Below are 21,086 nucleotides of genomic sequence, written 5' to 3' on the forward strand. Positions count from 1 at the left end.
AAGGCCAGCCTGGTCTACAGAGACCCTGTAAAACAAAAGTCACAGATAAGCCTCTGTTGCCACTATTAATCCCATAGAGGACCCAGCTGTACAACTGTAACATAGATTCAGAGTGCCTAGGCCTGTCACATGCAGGTTCCCTTGTTGTTGGTGTCAGGGGAGGCTGCAGCCACGACATAAAGTAGATGATGCAAATCTCAAGTCCAAGTGGATCAAAGACCTCAACATAAAGCCAGCCACACTGAACCTCACAGAAGAGAAAGCGGGAAGTACACTTGAACGCATTGACACAGGGGAGCACTTCCTAAATATAACCCCAGCAGCAGACACTGAAACAATTAATAAATGGGAGGGGAACAGAAAGAAATGTACAGCTCAATAAATATCAATGAAAAAATTTATTAAAAAAAAGTATGTGCTAGTGGATTTTCACTCCACGCTAAAAGTCAGGTGTCAGAGGTACCTCTGCTTGACACTTAGAGGGGTCATTGTGTGGAGCCTGGACTGTGTTGGAGACCTCAATATTTTGGAGACACTAGAGCCATGGATACCAGCCGAGGAGAGCTGCTAACAAGGAATGGAAGCAGTCCAAGAGAAAGAAGTGTGTTGCAGTCAACAAAGCTGAAAGAAGTTGGAGATTTGAAGTGTGTTTTGACATAAGATAGAGATGTAATGTTTGGAACTACACAGCTGGTTTTTGGTCTTGCTTTGGTCCAATATTTCCTTGCTATACTTTTATCATCCTGCTGCATGCAGATTCAGATGTAGAACATCTGCCCATATGTCACCATTTTTCCTGCCATGCTGATTGTGGACTAAACCTCCTCTGAACCTATAAGCCAGCTCCAATTAAATGCTTTCCTTTGTAAGAATTACATGGTTACAGCAACAGAAACCATGCATGCACTGACCTCCACTGGTATGAGAATTACTTATTTGAGCCCAGCCAAAATTCGTAATTCTGGAACCTTGAAGTAACCAACAGGTAACTCAAGTACATAGTTCATACATCACTAAGCAACACACTGTACATTAGTTAATCTCCCAAATGACTTCTTTTTTTTTTTTTTTTTAAATTCTTTTATTCTTTTTTAACAAACGGCCCCAGGGATAGGGGACCAGGGGAAGAGAAGAGGGGAAGTGAGGCTCCAGACTCACAACCCCTCCCCATCCACCCCTTCCCCCTTATATATTTATAATCTATATACAAGCCCCGGGGGTTGGGGTCAAGGGGAATTCCCTCAGCGGGGTGGGGGCAATCCAGGCTCCTTGTCCCCCCGGGACCCAGGCTCCTCTGCTCTTCGGGGAGGCCCTTCTCGAGAAGGTGGCCCTGTCCGTTCCCAAGGCTTCGGCATCCAGCGCAGGGCATCTGGTGGGGAGGCCTGAGGATAGGCACATGCAGAAGAGTTAAGTCACCAATCCTTCAGCAGCTTAGAAGGGAACCTGAGCTAAGGCTGGGGTCACAAGGTTTCTCCTTCACCTGCTGGTAGAGGTCAATGCGCTGAGTTCGGAATACTCCACTGTAGGTGGAAGGTGGGGCCTTGAGACGGGAATTGAGACCAGAGAAGGGCCTAAAGGAAGAAATGTGGTTAAGACAAGCCCAAGACCTGTCCTGGTTTCAAAGAAAACTCCTGAGGATGCAGAGTCTACACATCCCTATTTACCTTCCAGTTGGGGGAGTCCGAGATGACCCAGGACCACCAAGGTTGCTGCTGAGCTTGCGATAATCCTGGAAAGGCTTTAGTTCTACTGGGTGCAGCTGAAGATAAAAGACGATTCACCCTATAAACCTCCAGTCTGATCTATTCACCCTTTTTCTTCCTTTTTTGGTGGGACAGACCCTGAATCTCTCTACTTTGCCATCTTTCAAAATCCACTCAACGTGGACTACTGAGTCCTTCCACCCAACAGCCGCCTCACTGCTCAGCCGCTATTCCCCACACCTCACCTCTGCTCGCCCCAAGCTAGGGGGGAAGGGCCTGGCAGATGAAGACAACACCCGAGTAGCAGGAGCAGGTGGGGGCCGCACGGTCAGGCTGGGGGGCTGCAGAGCAGGACCCACAGGTAACAGAGAAAGAGGGGGCGGAGCAGGAGGTGGCGCTGGTGGCAGGGAGCCAAAGTTCACCACTGGCAGCTGTGACTCTACCACAGGCAGAAGCATCTGCAACAAGAACCCCAGGGAGTCCATTAGGGCAGCAAGGCACATGAGAAAATTCAAACTAAGACAGGCGCAGGAGTGGAGATGACAGCTACCTGCTGAGCAGGGGCCCCTGAGGGAAGGAAGCCACTCTGACCACCTGGCTGCAAAGGAGTGGAGTAGAAATCTGACGGGGACGGGAGGTCCTGGCGTACCTGTTGGGAGACAGCAGGGAAAGTCACCCCCAGGCTGTAAACTGGACTACATGAGTTGAACCAGATCAGGTCAAGTCCCCCATGAGTGCCCTCTCTGCTGCCCTAGCAGCCGCCCACCTCATACCTGAAGCAAGGGTGGGTCAGGCAAGGGGCTGGGGCAGAAAGCTGCAGAGTAGAAGAAGGAAGGTGGAGGGTAGAGAACTCCTCCAGCAGGCAACTTCCCCAGCTCTGTGGTTTGCAGTGCTGAGAAATCCACAAACTGGCCCTTGAGAGCTACCCCAGAGAGCAGTGCCGAGGGAGGGGCTGGACCTGGGGGTAGATACAGGGGCTGTGACCTGAAAAGAAGTTAGGGAAGAGATGTTATTCTCTTAGTGTGAGTGATACCTTAACCTACTGTTTGGTACCCTCGCCCCTGGAATGCATCTCTATTTCCTTTGGAGGTCTGTAGGAATCTAGTTTTACCTGTACTGGTGCAATGAGGGTGTCCCAGGACGGAAGCCTCCGTTGTTGGGATGTAACTGAGAGTCGATGGCACCCCCAGAGACCTGATGGAGAACAGCAAGGCAGAAGCAGTTCCAATATCTTTGATCAAGAAAAGGTAACCTGGGGCTGGATACACACAGCATTGGTAGAGAGGGGACTTCTCTGCAGCCCAAGCCCCAGGTCTGTGCTCTAGCAGTGTGGTGGGTAACCCTGGCTGTCAGCAGGACTGAGAACACACAGGCAACAGAAAAGCACCCTTTCCACCTCAGAGTGGGCAGCACCATCCTACAGGCCAAGGGCCTGGATAGAATTAAAGTGAAAAAGTAATAGAGGAGCCTGGTGGAATCTCAGTTCCTAGGAAGGGGACAACCATCAAATTCAAGGCCATCTTGAGTAAGCTCAAGGCCAGACCCTGTCTCACAATGTGAGAAGAGGGCAGGAGTGGGGGCTGCAGAGACGGCTCGGCTGCTAGAACAGGCACAACAGCATCCACAGCTCCAGCTCCAGGGAGATCAGACGCCGCTGGCCTCCATGGGCACCTGCGGTCATGTACACACACCCACTGAGTACACGCAAGGCTGGTAATCTACACTGGCTACTCTTCCAGATCTGGTCTATCCTCAGCACCCACATGGCGGCTTACAACCACCTGCAACTCCAGTTCCAAGGGGATCAAAGTCTTCTTATGGCCTCTGTGAGCACTGATACACATGGTGCAGACAAATGCAGGCAAAAACAAAAATCTCTCTTTTTTCGAAACAAGGTTTCTCTATGTAGCCCTGGCAGACCTGGAACTTGCTCTTATAGATCTACCTGCTTCTGCCCTTCCCAGTGCTGCCTACATGTCTGCCTGCACACAGGGAGGGCACCAGATCTCATTACAGATGGTGTGAGCCACTGGGTGGTTGCCGGAATTGAACTCAGGACCTCTGGGAAACAGGCTCTTAACCTGAGTCAGCTCTCCAGCAGGCAGCTGATCTGTCCCACCACAAAGAACCTTCAAGCCGGGCGTGGTGGCGCACACCTTTAATCCCAGCACTTGGGAGGCAGAGGCAGGCGGATCTCTGTGAGTTCGAGACCAGCCTGGTCTACAAGAGCTAGTTCCAGGACAGGCTCCAAAACCACAGAGAAACCCTGTCTCGAAAAAACAAAAACAAAAACGAACCTTCAAAACCACAGGTCTAGGCCGGGCGGTGGTGGCGCACGCCTTTAATCCCAGCACTCGGGAGGCAGAGGCAGGCGGATCTCTGTGAGTTCGAGACCAGCCTGGTCTACAAGAGCTAGTTCCAGGACAGGCTCCAAAACCACAGAGAAACCCTGTCTCAAAAACAAACAAACAAAAAAACCCACAGGTCTTAGGTATTGCCAAAGCAATGGACAATCTAACACATGCTATCAAAAACAAAAACAAATTCCTGAGCAAAAGCCTTAACCACCCTATCCACTACAGGAAAAAAAAAAACATACAACAAAATGTTTTATAATTAACCAACTTCAGGGCAAGAGGCACCGCTGGGCAGGTAATGCACCTGCTGCTGACCCAGGTGACCTGGTGGAGGGAGGACTGCACCCTCTGCTGGCAGATGTAGCGCATGCACGACACACACACATCTATCTGCTGGGCATGTTGGTAGAGCGCATCTTTAATCCAGCACATGGCAAACATGTGGAAAACATCAACAACAGGGGGGGAAAGAGTAGAAAGGGGGCAAATGATGAAAAACGGAGCTTACTTGGGAACTGGGAGGTCCAGGGCTGCCATAGAAGACCTCAGTGTACAGGCGCTGACCTGAAGGGCTAGGCTCTGGACCACAGTGCCCAGAACCCAGGCTCTTGGCCTGTGGCTCAGTAGAAGGAGAAGCGCTGGGGAGCAGCTCCCAGTCTCTGGATATGGGAATGGCCTGGCCAAAAAAAGCCTTGTCAAGAAGGAAGTCTGACATTCTACATCAGCAGTTCTCAACCTGTGGGTTGTGATCCCTTTAAGGGTTGAATGACCCTTCCACAGGGGTTCCATACCTAATATTTACATTACTATTCTTTTAAGATTTATCTCATATACAGTGTTTTGTCTGGGTGCATTCTTGCATCCCGGAAGAGATCTCATTCTATATAGCTGTAAGCTGTTATATAGTTGCTGGGAATTAAACTCAGGACCTCTGAAGAACAGCCAGTGCCCTTAACCTCTGAGCCCCCACATTACAATTCTTAACAATAGCAAGATTAGCCGGGCGTGGTGGTGCACGCCTTTAATCCCAGCACTCGGGAGGCAGAGGCAGGCGGATCTCTGTGAGTTCGAGACCAGCCTGGTCTACAGAGCTAGTTCCAGGACAGGCTCCAAAGCCACAGAGAAACCCTGTCTCGAAAAACCAAAAAAAAAAAAAAAAAAAAAAAAAAAAAAAAAAAAACAATAGCAAGATTAGTTACTAAGTAGCAACAAGATGTTATTCTGTGGAAGCCCCCACCACATGAACCGCATTAAAGGGGGGGCTGCAGCACTAGTAAGACAGAGGACACCACTGGTCTAGACTCCCGTGTATCTTCATCAGAGTTCACGGGCCTTCCCATCAAAGTCACAGCCCACCTACCTCCGTAACTGACGTCGCCAACTCTTCCTCTCCTTTTAAAGTGTCTCCTACCACTAGGCACAAGTCTGAGTCCTGTAACATGGGGGTGGGGGATACAGGATAGTCCCACAATTCAAACCCCCATCCCACCTGTCATCACTCTCCATACCCAACCCAGGATACGCCCAAGTTCAGCCCATTCAGACCTTGTTGGTAGTGCCAAACTCAACTTGAGAGCCAGATCGGTGGGCTGGCCGGAGGGGGCCTGGCTCTGGGCCTCGGTCTGTGCGTTGCGATCGTTCTGTTCCTATGGGACCGGGGGGTAGAGGCTGCTCCCGGGGCAGCTCCTAGATTGGAGAACAACAAAGTACAGTTGGTGGGTGACAGAGGAAAAAAACCCAAGAAATCCCACTACACACTGACAAAGAAAGGCTGACAGACAGACAGGGCCAAGTAAGATTTTACCTTTCTGTCCCCATCATGGGGAGCAGGTGGCCGTCTCCTAGAAGGTTCAGAAGGTTCAGAGCCAGGTGCACCCTCACCAGGAACAGTATTCAGGGGCGAGGGTCCTCCAGGCCGCTTGGGGGGTCCCTCTGCTGACCCCTTAAGTCCTCCATCAGGGGAACTTCGCTGGCTACAGGGACCTGATGACACTTGAGAATCTCCACTGAGGTCCACCCCACTGTCTGACTGACTCATCTAAGGAGTGGAAGAGAGGTCAAGTTAGAGCAGAAAACACCTAATGCCCAACACGTGCATGTACATCAACACACTGAGCAAAGGAAATTCAGGACAGCCGGGCAGTGGTGGCGCACGCCTTTAATCCCAGCACTTGGGAGGCAGAGGCAGGCGGATCTCTGTGAGTTCGAGGCCAGCCTGGTCTACAAAGGGAGTTCCAGGACAGGCTCCAAAGCTACAGAGAAACCCTGTCTTGAAAAACCAAACAAACAAACAAACAAACAAACAAAAAAAGAAATTCAGGACAGATGAGGAGACATGAACAACACTCAACAAAAATCACTGTCACCTCCTGACCCCCTAACCCACTCACCTCTGTGCCTGCCACATCCTCAAAGGGGCTCAGGGGCTCCATCCAGGGCTCTATGGAGCCAGGCTGGTAACTCTTTCGGCTTGTGGCTGGAGAACATCAACCAGGAAGCAGGCAGTGAGAAAACAGTTCTGAGACCCACCTCACACCCCTGCCCCCAATTCCAGTCTTTCCCCTCCACCAGCTTTACCCACCATTATGTAAACGATTCCAGATGTGGGGAGTCAGGGCCTCTGCGCCTGAATCTCTGGACTCTCCCTGAGGGCCTGGGACCTCAGGCTTAGAGCCTAAGAATCCAGAGCTAGGAGAAGCTGGCACAGACTCCTAAGGAGAGAAAACCCAGAAGGGCAAAACACAAATAAGCTGGGGCTGAGTGAGGAGCAGTAGCAACAGGGGAGACAGATACATGGGAGACAAGTGGTGATCGCTAATGAGAATCTGGGGTGAGGGCTCAACAACAGAACGCGAAAGTGTACAGAGAGCATAACCAAGAACTTTCAAAGGTGGGAGTGCAACGAAACCCAATCTCCAGCCCCATCCCTCACCTCCTGCAGCAGCTCCGGTTTTCGGGGAGGCCGCTCCCGCCGTTTCGGGGGGAAGGGATTAACCCCGGCAGAGTCCCGGGGAGTCCCGCCCACCCCCCTCACCATCGGCCCTGGCTCCTCGAAGTGGGGGTCTGGGGAAAAGGGGAAAACTGTCAGCATCTACCTCATTCTACCACTGACCCTAGCTTGCTCTCCCAACTCCACCTCCCAGTCCTTCCAGCTCTGCTCATCGCTGAACCCAATAACAGGGCTCCCAGGCCAAACTTATGCTCCCCACTCCAACACCTGACCTTTGGGGATGAAGTCATTCCCACCTGCTTGCCCCCAGCTTACCAGAACTGATGACGTTGCTGGCCCTCGGGGGGTCATAACGGGTTGGGGGCCGAGGGGAGGAGCCCTGAGGGGCTTGGGGAGGTCCAGGCTTAGGCCTTGGGTGCCCCCCTGGTGCAGTTACATTTCCTTGGCGGCTGCTAAGTTGGGCCAGAGCCTGTTGGATGCCAGCCGGGTTGCTGTGGATAACTTGGTCCAGGCGGAAGACAGCAGAACTGCTGGGGGGCGGTGGAGGAAGAGGAAGCCCCGGGGCTCGCTCCTCGGGAGGCCGGCTGGAGAAAGCAGAGCATCAGCTCCAGGGCTCACTAAAGTCTTATTCTGTCCTACAAGTCAAGCATCTGTTTTCCAGCTTCTCCACTGGTACCCTGCTCTCTCCCGATAAAACCCTCTCAAAGTTTTGTTTACTGAGTGGGAAAACAAGCATGAGCACTGCCAACTCTTCCGCTCACTACCTGCCCTTGGCACCTCTTGATGCCTGACATATCTACACGCCCCCAACTCCCTGGCACCCACTATCGCCTGACACCCCCTCACCCCAGCAACTGTAACAGTTAGCAATCTACCCTTACCCACCTTCGGTTCTTGGGAGAGGGCCAGCTCCTCTTATCCCCTCGTCCTGGGCCGGTCCGTCCCCCAGGGCCTGAACCACCACCACTACTGCCACCACCACTGCCAGTCTTGCTCCCAGGGCCTGGGCGCCGGTTTTGACGATCCATGCCTGGCCGCTGACTTGAGAAGCTCCGCTTGCTCAAATCCTTGGCTCGCTGACTCAGCTCTCCGCGAGACATGGTTGAAATGCCTGGTCCAGACCCACCTGCACTGCCCCCAGGAGTCCCCACAGCTTTAGAGGTCATAAGTGCTGCTGGGGGAGTCTCCTTGTCACCCCGGCGCTCACTGGCAAAGTCGCTGCTCTCTGATGCAGTCTCCCATTCCTCATTGGCTTGGTCAGAGTTCTGGTTTGACAGATCAGGAGATTTAGCAGCTGTGCGGCGAGGGGGCGGGGGAACAGTGACTGTTGCCAGAGTCTCCTCGGGTCCAGGGGTAGAGCTTGGAAGGGTTAGGGAAGGGGGCTTGACATCAGCTCCTCTGGCTGCATTTTCACGTTCTTGCTTCAGCCTCCGGAAACGAGGGGGTTTGTCCTGCTGCTGAGCCCTGCCATGTCGCCTCCGTCGGGGTCGCTCCCCATCTTCCATGCCTACACCTATGTTGCCGGCTCGAGACAGGGGGGACAGGGGCCCTGAAATCAGCTTCTCTTTCAAGGGGTCCTTACTTGGGGGCAAAGGACCAGTCGGAGGCTTCTTTGGAACCATAGACTTGGCTGGAGGGTTCCAGCCTGAGCAAACAGGAGGAGGAGGCCGCCCCCCACCTCGGCCACGACGTGATGGCACTCCTCTTGGAGTGAAGACACGACCACCCCGGGCAGTAGAGAATCGGGCTGGGGCTGGCGATGGGGGAGCTCCTGGTGGTGGTGGGGCAAGGGGGACCTGAGCAAGCACTCCCTCCTTGGGTGGGGGGGCTTCCTTGTCAGAGGGGGCCAGGTCACTCTCATGCGTCTCACTGCCTGTTTCAGAACCACGCTGGCGGCGTCTTTTGGGTATTTCTTCATACTCTGAACCCTCACTTCGCGTCTCACTGGCAGTGCGGCCTCGGGGAGCAGAAGGGTGGTTTGGTCCTCCTGCACCACCGCCACGCCCGTCATCTCCTCGGAATTCCCGGTAACTTCGGAATTCTCGGCTCCGGGCTCCCCGACCTCGGCCTCCATAGGTTCCCCGAAAGCCCCTTCCTCTGGCAAAATACTCGCCTCGACCACGACCCCGACAAGATGTAGGACCTAGTCTTTCATAGGAATAGTCCCTCCGAAGCCTAGGAGCAGGAGAAAGATTCCCACCCGGTGGGGTCTCCTTGGGGCCCACCTTCCCCTTAGCTGTCTTGAGTGGATCTGGCTTTGGAACCTTGGGAGTCTCATCCCCCTGTTCTAGGGATTTAGGAGGCAGTTCGTCGACTTTGACAGTTTGTGGCGGTTTCTTTATAGGCCCAGCTCGGCGAGGAGGGGCACCTGGCTCCTCTGCAGGGACCCCACGACGACAGCTGCCTGGGCGAGGGCCCCATCGAGTCTCCGTACGATTTTCTCTGCGTGGTGGTGGTGGTCCTTGGCCTCCACCTCCAGCTCCACGGGCAGGCTTTCTGCCGGCTTCTGGTCCTGACACCTGTGGCAGTCCCTCCTTGGGGGGTTCCTCCTTGGGGGGTGGAGCTTGTATCTTGGCAGTCTCATCACTGCCCGGGGCCCAAGGTAGTGGACGGGGTCCTGGAGGAGCTGGCTCCTCCAGAGGGAAGCGAGAGATTGGGGGCCCAGGGGCTCCATTCTCAGGAAAACCGGGATAATTAGCCAGATAAGGTGGGGGCGGAGGTACCGGAGGAGTCTCGCTTCTGAGGAGAAACAGAAGTCTGTCAGGATGAGGATGAGCACACACTCAGTGCATTCTGACCTAGACACTCCTTCCCCTGGACTCCCCGTCTCCTCAGATAACCCCGGCACACAGTCAGGCCGCAGTTCCTCCCTAGCAACTCACCTCATAGTCTTGTCGTCCTCATCTGCTGCCTGGCGCAGAGGTGAGGTGAGAGGGCGAGGGTCAGTAGGTGTGGTGGTAAAGACATCTCCTACCCAGGCCAACTTAGGGTCTACTGGTGGGGTGCCCCTTTCCCGTAATAGAGGGGGTGCATGGCGTTCAAATGGCTCTGAGCTTGAGCCCCCACTGTCTGACCGTTCCCGGGGAACCAGACCTAAGAAAACAAAGAAACTACCCTGTCAGGCCTTCCACACCAACAAGCATCTTCCCTTTGCACACGGGCAGCACCTGCACCTCCTGTTCTCTAAGTCTCGGTTTTCTCTTTTCTTGTGAAAACAGTCAAGCACTCAGCTCCCCTATGAAGTAATCAAGCCACTCAAAAACTATGCCCAATGAAGGACCTTGGTTTACCTCTGCCCCAAGCCTATCCTCACAAGACCCTCACAAGTACTAAGCAGAGACACCATCGCAGCAATCTGTCATACAAAGTATCTCCTCCTGGACAGGGAGCTCCCCACCACTCCAATGGACCCTTACCAGAGGGATGCACACCAGGAGGGTAGAAGTCCAGAGGGGGCCGGCCCTGAAGAAGTCGAGGGTCTACATAAGGAGGAATCATCATCCAGCGGGGATCAAAGTTCATTGGAGGCATTGGTGGGGGCCGGCCCAGAGCACCTGGGTACAGGGCTTTGGGGGGTGGGGGTGGTGCCTGTGGAGCAGGTACAGCTCCCAGGGTCACAGGCTGTGGTGGTGATGGGGGCACTGGGGCAGGAGGGGCAGTGCCTTGTTGCTGCTGCTGCCACTGCTGCTGTTGCTGTTGCTGCTGCTTCAGGAGCTGCTCCTGCCAAGAACAAGTCAAGAGAGAGGTTACGAGTTTACAGCCAAAGGCGTTAGTAGGGAAAGTCAAGGCAAGGGTATGACAAACACGGGGTGGGTGGTCCAGGAACACAGTCAAAAGGTGAACACAGCCTGAAGACGGCAGAGAGAGACAAACAACAGCCTAAGAGGGAAGAACTTGACCTCACCTGTTGCTGTCGCTGGAAGCGAGGTGGCAATGACTTCTGGTATTTTGGGTAGCCCAAGCCCTGGCTGGGAGGCTGGCGAGTAGGACCAACCCCATCACCCTTGGGTTCAATCTTTGGGGCTGGGGGTGTGGTGGGTGGAGGAACCTCTTCTGGTGGTTCAGGGCCCTCTTTTGAAGGCAGTTGGGGTTCCACTGCATTGAAGAACAGAGTAGGTTCATTAAAACAGCTAAAAAATATCCCAGAAATTCCAACCCCCAACCAAATACCAACTATATTAAAGCCCATCCTGTCTAAGACCTGGGAAAACACTTCAAGGCCTCAAATACTTCTGTGAAACACCAGAAAACACAGGGAGCTTTCCTCCACTTTGGGTGCTACAAAAACGCTTTAGATCCTCCCAGATATCCCAAACAGAACCCCTTCTTTCCCTACCACCCACAGCTCTCTTCCCATGACACCATCTTCACTACCCAGCATCCTCACAGGACGAGCACCTAGCAGAGCCTATTCCTTTCTGCATACCTGAGCTGGCTTCGAAGCTGCCACTGCTGGTGCTACTGGCAGTGCCACCACCACTCACCAGAGTGGGAGCTGGAGCCACACCTGGACTGGGGGTGGACTGCACAGGAGGGGCTTGTGCTGGCTCTTCAGGTTCTTTCTCTGGTGCTGGGGCTGGTGCTGTCGGCAGAGCTGGAGGAGCAGGGAGTTCTTTGGGGACTGCAGGTGGTAGAGCTGGGGCAGAAGGGGTAGCAGGTGGGGCTGCAGGCTCTGCTTTGAGCCGCTTGTCAGGCGCCCCAAACTTTTCATCGAGTCGCTTGAGCTTCTCGGCACAGGCTGCCCGGCGCTCCTCCTGCATGCGGCGCTCTTCCTCTTCTCGTCGCCTCCGGGCACGCTCCACTGCCAGGGAAATCTCTGAGGAAGACTGCTTCCGACGCTGCCGCCACGCCTCATCCTCATCTTCGGGGGCTGGGGGTTTGCAGGGAGGACCCCCACGGTCCTGAAACAGGTATCAGTCATTCTACCTTCTACCTCTTTTTTTTTTTTTTTTTTTTTTTGGTTTTTCGAGACAGGGTTTCTCTGTGGTTTTGGAGCCTGTCCTGGAATTAGCTCTTGTAGACCAGGCTGGTCTCGAACTCACAGAGATCCGCCTGCCTCTGCCTCCCGAGTGCTGGGATTAAAGGCATGCGCCACCACCGCCCGGCAAATGGTGAGCTGGTGGAAGTGCTGTCCTGACTGGAAGTCGCTTTGGATTGAAATTTTTTTTTTTTTTTGGTTGAGACAGGGTTTCTCTGTGGCTTTGGAGCCTGTCCTGGAACTAGCTCTTGTAGACCAGGCTGGTCTCGAACTCAGAGATCGGCCTGCCTCTGCCTCCCAAGTGCTGGGATTAAAGGCGTGCGCCACCACCGCCCGGCCCTTCTACCTCTTTCAAAGACCAATCAACAGGAAGCGGCAGGCCACGAAGTTACAGGTCTCTGTGGGTGGAGGCGAACTTCTCATCCTCACTGCTCCTTTAGAGACCTGAACACGCAGGCCTTCCTTCCCAGCATCCCAACTCATCCCCCACCCCCAGAACCAAACGTTCCCAAGCTTTCCTGAGATACAGCACAGCCCCCTCGCTTCTTGTTATTACTGCTTATTCACCATTCCTGACGCCTCCCACAACTGACCCTCTCAAGGCCTCACTGTAGATACTCACTGGGTAGTCCCCAGGGGGGCCCCAGTTCCCCACAGGTCCCCGGTGAGGTGGAGGTGGGGGAGGTTTTGGGGTAGCAGGAGCAGGCTCCGGTTCTGGGGGCCTTGAGTTCTCTGTCCAGGCCGTCTTGGGAGGGGGTGGCTCACTGCCAGGGGAAGTGCCCCTTTTGACATCTGCTTCAGGTTCCTCAGCAGCAGCTGACTGGGAATCCTTGCTGTTGATAAACCAGTGTGTTTAAACTCAGCCCTCCAGGAGTCTATGTAACAGAAAAACAAGCCCCCTTCTCTCCTCTGGTGCCCTAACTCACTTGGACTCAGCTCCCTCCTCATCAGAGTCTCGCCCATCTTCCTCATCGCTGAACTTGAGTTTTTCAGTGTAGTCGACCTCCTCATGGGCCCCTGAGGTGAAAGAGAGCTGACAGTAGGCAAACCAAGCAGTGTGTGCTCCAATCTCAGATACTTTCCCCAAACAAAACCAATCTTCTGAAACTACAACAGCAAAATGAACCAACGCTAACTACGCCCACCCAGCCAGCCTTCAGCTGCTGCCCAAGCCCTGGCACCCTCACTCCTCTCAACACTGTGCAGCATTTGGCCTCTACCGTGCATCCCTTTCATGCCTGCTGCTCTCTCAGACGACCCACCATTTCTTTGTCAGATTTTACTTTTTAAGATCCAAATATCCAAATTTACCTGCCCAACCATCATCATTTTCCTGGTCCAATTGGTCAAATTCTTTGAGATTATCCTCTTTAAGAATAGAAGGCCGACCCACAGGCTCTACAAGGCGCATTGGCGGCCCTGAGCCCCGGGGGCCCGCCACGCGGGGAAAACGGCTGTGTATGGGGAAAGAGAAAAAAAAGTGTGGGGAGGACACAATATATTAAATACAGTATGTAGTAGAATTGCATACAAATTGAACCTCCTGGGTACAAACACCTCTTCCCAAGCAGCTTATTAACACTGTCCCCAGGAACAAACTCAGAATCTGATTGCTTACCCAGGCCCATCTGGAGTCGGGTATCGATAAGGCCCCTGGGGTCCGTAGGGCGGAGGGAATGGGAGATATGGGGGATACATCTGCAAAAGGGCCCAACAATCGCTGCTAAGAAGATAGATAGCTGCCAACCCTTTAAACACATCCTCCTCCCAACCCCATCTCACTGGGGTCCTTTTTTTTTTTTCTTCAAGACAAGGTTTCTCTGTGTAGGCCTGGCTATCCAAGAACCCACTCTGGTAGACCAGGCTGGCCTTGAACTCACAGAGCTCCACCATCCTTTCCTCCAGAGTGCTGGAATTAAAGGCTAAAGGCGTACACCACTCCCCCAACTGGGGTTTACTTTCTGCCTTCTAAAGACTAAATCCTGACTCCCCACCACCAGACAGAGTTTCTGTGTAGCCCTGGCTGTCCTGTAACTCTCTCTACAGACCAAGCTGGTCTTAAACTCACAGCAATCTGCCTACCTTTGCCTCTCAAGTGCTGGATTAAAGGTGTGAACCACCAATACCCTGCCTAAATCTTGACTATTTAACCCTCTGGCTTTTAGTGAAACCACTCCAAGACCGGATAGCCAAACTCACAAAGGGCGGCATCATTCCGCGGTAGGGAGGGAACTGGGGTGGACCCGAAGGCTGCAGCCCACCCCGGAGATCATGACCATGATGAAGCTTGGAGTCCGGGCCCTCCAGTTCATCAGGGCCACGCCCACCTCCGTCCCTCCAAGTTGTAGAATCTGTATTTTGAAAAACGTGAAGAGGGGGAAAAGGTAAGTTATTACCGATTGGGAGCAAGTGGATGCACCAAAAATGATGGGGAGGAGCATTAGTAACACAACATTTAGCTCCTCCATGGACCAGACGCTAGCCTGGCTATGCTAGGCAGTCACTCACTTTGGGGGCGGAGGTTTGGTCCGGGCCCAGACGACTGTTCGGCAGACTCCCTTTCCTTGGCAGCCTTGTCCTGGTCGCCAGCCGCCTGCAGGGTCGGAAATTCCTCTCGAGAGAATCGCGACAGTAGGCTTGATGCCCTTCCACCTGTTGAAAGGGCATGAATTAGACAGAGTTCCCTTCCTGTAAGCGTGCACATACAGTGGAAGGCTCTGGGTCCTGGGAGGATGAGATTTAGACAAAGGCCCTGGAGCTTTACTGCCGGAGTGCAGAATGCAGGGCTCCCGTGAGACAGTGATCTCACACTTTCTTTTTGGGTTTTCAAGACAGGGTTTCTCTGTAGCTTTGGTGCCTATCCTGGAACTAACTCTTGCAGACCAGGCTGGCCTCGAACTCAGAGATTCACCTGCCTCTGCCTCCCGGCGACCTCCAACACTCTTGAACTCACCATCCCCATGTGCTCCATGGGTGACACTGGCTTGTGCCCAGGACTTTACCCCGCTTGGAACCGAAGGAGTGTTCTGGAGAAGCAAAGGCAATAATGGTCACAAGGAGGGACAAGTAAGTATCATTCTTCCTCCAACCCCTCCAGTTCTCCAGGTACCTCTGGGGCTGTTGGGGGTCGTTTCGGCTGGTTGGAGGCAGGCGTCTGTGAAGCCGGCAGTGGCTGCGATTCCGGCGGCTGAGCGGTTGAGGCATCGGAACTGGGGGAATAGCAGGACGGAAAGGTTATCCAGACTTTGAGATGCCTCTCCCTTCGTTCTCCCACTGGTACAAAGTTGGAGCTAACCCTAGACCATCACTACCATCTACAAATACAAATACTAGGCAAACTAGCTCTCAGACAGGCTCTTTCTTCTTGCTCTCTCCCCATCTGTCTAAACTTAAGGCTACATTCCTTTGTCATCTAACAGACTATGTGCAAAATGCACTTCTGTCTCTGGTTCTCATTTGTCTGGAACAGACCGCGCTTTAATATTTTCTCAAGTTCGAAGCTAAAAGACTCATCATTCTAGGTTCCCCAGGCCTCTACCTCTTGGGGTCGGACTGCTCCTGTTTGCTTGCCCATCCTGTTCCGTCTTTCGGCACTAGTGAGACATTGGGGTCATTGCCTTTGTTCTCGGCTTTCAGGCTTGGAAGGTTGGCTGGGGGTGGCATACGCCGGGCAATGGCAACTTTTCCGAGGCTCTGCAGGCCATGTCGAGGGGCAACTGAAGCAAAGGTGGAGAAAGGGTCAACATCTCACAGCGAAGACCTAGCAGTCCCCATTCAGATCCCACTTAGACTACCCTCAGCATTCTACTACCTTTTCACTACAGATTTCTCTCAGAAGCCATTCCACTACTCAATAATCTCCAAGCTTTCCCGACAAAGGTGAATACATTATAATCACTGCTTCTCTGTGGGACAGTTGATCCGGAGCCTGCGGGGAGCAAGCAGGTCCCAGATCTCTGCAAATCCACATTTCTTTGCCTCCGACTCTTACGTGTTCATGGACAAGGAACCAAAAACACGCCTTTGTGGGGAGGATGACTGGTGTTCTACCCAGAGCCCAGCACCCCCACCCAACACTGAAGATGAGACTGGGTGCCCTTCAGTGTTCCCCTGGTCTGTTTGCTACTTTTGTTCACGGAGTCTATATATAACACATGCTCAACCTTCAAACACTAACACCATCTTTGCGGGACCCTCACCGGCAGGTTTCTGGATCTCTAAGGACTTGCCCTTATACGTATCAAACAGGTTGAGCGAGGAATACTTCTTTCCATCCTTCCCCTTGGCAGTCGGCCCCGAGCGATCGGACATTGCGCTGGAAGCTCATTGAGTACGTTGGGTCCTGCAGGCACCTCCCCCAAAACGAGCCGGTGCCTGTGGGTCAGACAGTAGGCAGCTCAGATTCTGCCCCCTTCACAAACAAAAGTCTAGAAGCTCTCTTCACTCTCTAGCTTGAATAAACTACTACAGACTCTTAAGTGACCACAATTCACTCAGCCCCCATAGCCAGTTCTTTCTCCCTGACACATCCTGACAAAGAAAACAAAGAAAACAATAATATCTTCCTGATATAAAGGTGCTACCCTTTGGGCCACTTTATAAATGGCAGCAGTAGCCGGGCGATGGTGGCACACACCTTTAATCCGAGCACTTGGGAGGTGGATCTCTGTGAGTTCGAGGCCAGCCTGGTCTACAGAGGTCAGGCTCCAAAGCTACAGAGAAACCCTGTCTCGAAAAACAAAACAGAAATGGCAGCTGCCTCTCTCAAGCAATTGTCTTCCACTTCTCCAATAATCAGAGCTACATGATAAAATTGGACAACCAAGTCCAAGCCCCAGAGAAAACCAGAATGAGGCACACGATTCCATTGAGCATGTAAGAGAACTTAGGATTGCCAACCTATTAGACACCAGCTCCCTAATCATGCCCCAGGGCCCTGTGTCCCAGGTTCCATTCCCAGCAGCCTTAAGTCCCATCTGGGGAGGTTTGAAGGAAGGTATGCTGGGAGGTTAAGGATTTTTATGAGCTTGCTATGCCAGACTGGGAGCTGGTGCCAGAATAAGCCTTACTAAACAACAGGGGCTCCACACACTGCCAGACCGAACAAAACCCACTGTAAGCAGAATACTCCATCTACCATTCCTTAACTTGCCCCCATTTTGGGTCTTGGAAACAATGCTGCTCGCAGAAAAAACACTAGCGGACTCCGGAGTATCCTATGTAAAACCGAGGAAAAACAAAGCATTATGAAGCTAACCTGAAAATACCCTGTACCCATGGGCCCAGAGAGCCCAAACCAGAACAGAACCAGCTTCATTTTCTATCCTCATGAAATCTCCCACAGGCAGTCAGTTCTTTTCTTAATAACCCTTACTCCCCAAGCAGGCCAAACGCTCCATCTCGGTCCATTCTAGAGCGACCAGGCAGTCATTTGTGGGTGGGAACGGTGTGGAGGAGAGATGGAAGATAGGAAGAAAGCAGGTAGGCACAGGATCAAATCCCAAACCGGGGAAAGAACTTTACCATAAGCCCGAGACAAGGAGATGGGGGCTGCTCTACGGGCACAGAAGAAAACCAATCTGACATCTACGGTGAAAAACGGGGAGCAGAAAAACCGCAGAGCAGACAAATTTAAACTAATAAGAGAGAATCAACGAGAAAGAAGGGAGGGAAATAATATATGGGAGCAAGAATGGCTGAGAAGGGGGCAGCCTCAAGGCAGCCGGGAATAAAGGGGGGGAGCGGAGGAGAGCCGGCTAGCAGGAAAAATGGAGAGAGCAGAGACTCGGGAACGCAGAGAGTCAGAGATGCCGGGCGAAAGCAGGGCCCCGGACCCGGGGTGTCTCGGCCCGAGACGCAGCAGGACGGGAACCATGGCGCCGGGCGTCAGCGCGGAAAGACCCTGCAAGGCGGCCGAGGGGCCCCGGATGGGCCGGGGGACTCGGGGCGCCGGGCGGGCACTGCGACCCGCAGCGGGGTCGTGCACCCGGGACGCGGCGGCCTTGCCGCCGTCAGCCCCCGGTCCCTCCACAGCGGCCTGGGAGCGGCCGGCGCAGGCCGAGGGGGAGGGGCGGGCCGGCGGTAAGAGGACAAGATGGCGGCGGCTGACGGCAGCTTCTCCCCCGGCCCGCCGCCGCCGCCCCGCGCCGGAAAGGGCGTCAGCGCCCGGCTCGCCCAGACTCACCTGGCCGGGTGCGCGGGGGTCCGGAACCCGGGTTCAGAGGCTCCCCGGCGCGGATGGCGGCGGGGCGGGGGCGGATGGCGGCGGATGGCGCCGCGCTCGGCTCCTCCCGTCTCCCTCGCTCACTCCGCGGCTGGGCTCCGACTAACGGCCCATCCGGGCAACCGCCGCCCCCGGGAGCACCCCCCGCCTCCCGCCACCCTCCGCGGCTGGGCACGCCCCCTTATTTGCATAGAGGGCGGGCCCCTGTCTCCCCGACCCCTCCGCGCCGCAGGGCCGTCCCCCTACTTTAAAAACGAAGGCCGTGTGCGGCGGCTATTTGCATAAAGGGGAGGGACTTACGGACGCTAGGACGCCGGTTGGCTAGGGCGGCGCCTTGGCGTCGGCCGTTGAGACGCGTCGGCCCGGAGGAATGCCGGGCCGTTGGGCGCAGAATTTACACGACGGACGGTGGGAGGAAGAGGCAGCGCATGCGTGCTGTGTCCGCGAACGGGCTGGGAGCCGGGAGGCGCAGGAAAAGGATGCTCGGCGCCCGACGCTTTCGGGCCAGAGGACGGAAAGAACTGCGACGAGCGGAAGGGATCACTTAGTGGAGGGAGGAGTTCACGTAGGCCCTGGAAGAGCCTCAGGGCTGGCGTCCATTCGGGGGAGGTGAACGCTTATGGGAGGCGGGCTCTCCAGCCTGTCAATCACGTCATGCAAATGAGCGGCGAGGCGAGCCAATGAAAGGGCGCGGAGGACGGTATCGTTGACTTTCTCCGAGGAGGCGTTCTTCGAGCTGTTCTGGGTATTTGCATAATGTATGCAAATCACTTGAACAAAGACGAGGGATGACCCACTCGTCCGAATTTTAGCAGTGAATAACCAAGGTGGACATTTAGTTTTATGCCCTGTAACTTTCAAAAAATATTTTATGGTTTATTGGCGATTTGTGTTCTTTCAACAATGAGTTTCAGTTTTAAAGGTAGTACTGCTCCCCCTCTTTGTTTCTTAGGACTTGACTGTAAAATCTTTGTGTCTCACCAGGCCTACTCAGTCAACATTTTCTTGTTAATTTTTTGATGTGTATGAGCGGCGCGCTGGCCTTTATGGGTGCTGTGCAGGCCAGAGGTTGACATCCGGAGTTCTCCCCGTACATTCATTTTTTGAAAGTCTTTCAGTGAATCTAGATAGTTGGTTGGGTGAGCAGGGATTCCAGATGGACTGGTCACTGAACTCCAGGGATCTTCTTGTCTCTGCACCCTTGTGCTGGAGTTAAATCCATGTGATCTGCCCAGCCTGTACCTGAGTTCACGAGATCCACACTTAGGAGGATCCTGGCTGCATAGCAAGTATTTCATCCCCAACCCCAGAATTGATTTTTTTTTTAGATTTATTTTTATTTGTTGTGTATGGATACATGTACACATATACACCACATGAGTTCCTGGGTGGATCTCAGAAATCGATGTTTGATCCCCTAGAACTGGCTGTTAACTGAGCCATCTCTCCAGCAACCATCAATAACAGTTTGAAGTACCAGAGACAACATGGAATGCTATGGAGGCAAAGATACTCTGCCTGCTAGTAAGAGCAGGGTAAAAGTGCTCTGGGAAACCTCAAGAAACATGGAGAGACAGAGAAGAGGGGCACGTGGACATGCAGAACTTGGCATCCACTTGGGATCTGAGTGCTGCAGAGGCCGGGGCAGGTGGACCCCTGGGGCTCACTGTCTGCCAGCCTAGCCTGGTGGACATCATCTGAGGGATGGCAGACAGCCAGGGTTGTCCTCTGGCCTCCATGAGTACCAGCATCTCTCTCTCTAGCTCATGTAGGTAAGCAGAGGCCTGCAGCCTGTTCCTAGCCGATGTAGGTAAGCAGAGGTGTTGACAGAGGTTTCTGCTCCACTCAGTCCCACAGCCATTCAATCCCAAAGAAACACACAGTGGCCTACATTAATTATAAACTGGCTGGCTTATTAGCTCAGGCTTCTTATTAACTAATCCTTACATCTTACAGCAACCCATAATTCTTGTCTGTTAGTTATGTGGATTGGTGTCTTTATCAGTGAGGCGTTCTCATCTTGCTTCCTTTGAGCTTTTCTCTTCCCAGAATTCCCCTATTCTAGTACCCCCACCCCACCCCCCACACCCTGCGCCTGGCTACTGGCCAATCAGCATTTTATTAAACCAATACAACTGACAAATCTTTACAGCATTTCCCCCCTTTTTTTCTTTTCAAAACAAACACTCTGAGTCTATTTTCCTTTGTTTACCTTTATTCCTGTTCATTATCCATAACAACTTGTAACCAACGCTAAACAAAGACAAACATCTGCACAAAGGTCTGCAGGCCTGTGCCTGGCTGATGTCGGCGAGTAAAGGAATCTCTTGTCCAGTGCAGACAGTGGAGACAAAAAGCTAGCAGGGCACAGTTAAGAATGAACAGGTGCTTGTATTCTTCAAACACCCTACTTGGGGCACTGGGTGCTAACCACTGTTTGAATTAAGTGCTTACAATAAGTTCTTTAAGTTTTTATTGTAAGCACCCCTTCTCCTCACTTCCTGTACACGCTGGAACACGGGACAGTTTGCCTCCCCAGTGGCACTTGTTAGGTTCTCCCTGCCTTCCCTGGCTTCCTGGAGAGTGAGGTCTGTTAGTCAGAAGCTTGCCAGACCACTTTGCCCACGTCCATTCTTTTGAACACTCCACAGTGTTGAAGAAACAATAATGCTGTTTGATGGCTCCAACCCCTGAAGGTACAGCTCAGCAGGGCCGTTTCAAATGGTTTGCAACTGACCTTTCTGCTCTCACAGGCATTCGTGAATTCTAGACGATCTTCCGCCATTTCCACGTGGCCTGGTGGAGATGCTGCTGCGCCTGCCGCTAAAGGGACAGTTCCCCGAGTTCCACAGCTCGAGCATTTCCGTGGGAGCTC

The 21,086-nt window shown here is 53.4% G+C and overlaps 1 protein-coding gene and 1 non-coding gene across 5 annotated transcripts; both read right to left on the reverse strand.

The window, feature by feature from the left end:
• Window positions 1–429: 429 nt before the first annotated feature.
• On the reverse strand, window positions 430–18,361 carry Prrc2a (proline rich coiled-coil 2A). Of its 4 annotated transcripts, XM_057794376.1 has the most exons (32): window positions 18,173–18,361; window positions 16,188–16,362; window positions 15,527–15,704; window positions 15,098–15,197; window positions 14,942–15,014; window positions 14,497–14,640; window positions 14,188–14,339; window positions 13,607–13,686; window positions 13,300–13,442; window positions 12,915–13,005; window positions 12,611–12,821; window positions 11,437–11,911; window positions 10,915–11,105; window positions 10,427–10,730; window positions 9,893–10,103; window positions 7,896–9,749; window positions 7,326–7,594; window positions 6,993–7,123; window positions 6,642–6,771; window positions 6,451–6,536; window positions 6,001–6,098; window positions 5,865–5,901; window positions 5,606–5,746; window positions 5,421–5,492; window positions 4,569–4,736; window positions 2,815–2,897; window positions 2,477–2,687; window positions 2,254–2,352; window positions 1,949–2,161; window positions 1,665–1,759; window positions 1,481–1,571; window positions 430–1,382 (listed from the first exon to the last, which is right to left on the reverse strand). In XM_057794376.1, the coding sequence occupies exons 2-32, from the start codon at window positions 16,297–16,299 to the stop codon at window positions 1,242–1,244; spliced, it is 6,384 nt and encodes a 2,127-aa protein (XP_057650359.1). In that variant the 5' UTR covers window positions 16,300–16,362; window positions 18,173–18,361; the 3' UTR covers window positions 430–1,241. The 4 variants fall into 4 exon arrangements, with proteins under 4 accessions (XP_057650359.1, XP_057650358.1, XP_057650360.1 ...); XM_057794375.1 differs by lacking the exon at window positions 18,173–18,361 and adding an exon at window positions 16,625–16,732 and having other exon boundaries at window positions 5,865–6,098; XM_057794374.1 differs by having other exon boundaries at window positions 431–1,382; window positions 5,865–6,098.
• On the reverse strand, window positions 15,892–16,023 carry LOC130862493 (small nucleolar RNA SNORA38). The gene has a single exon (XR_009055660.1). It is a non-coding gene; the product is annotated as a small nucleolar RNA SNORA38 (small nucleolar RNA).
• Window positions 18,362–21,086: the final 2,725 nt, after the last annotated feature.

Source organism: Chionomys nivalis, chromosome 19 (assembly GCF_950005125.1).
Source record: "Chionomys nivalis chromosome 19, mChiNiv1.1, whole genome shotgun sequence".
NCBI lineage: Eukaryota > Metazoa > Chordata > Mammalia > Rodentia > Cricetidae > Chionomys > Chionomys nivalis.

Coding starts and splice junctions, on each gene's coding strand:
- Prrc2a (XM_057794375.1), bottom strand. CDS start 16,299: ATGTCCGATCGCTCGGGGCCGACTGCCAAGGGGAAGGATGGAAAGAAG. Junction 14,641..14,941: donor CCATGGAGCACATGGGGATG/GTGAGTTCAAGA, acceptor CCCTTTCAACAG/GTGGAAGGGCATCAAGCCTA. Junction 4,737..5,420: donor TGGCGACGTCAGTTACGGAG/GTAGGTGGGCTG, acceptor TTTTTTGGCCAG/GCCATTCCCATATCCAGAGA.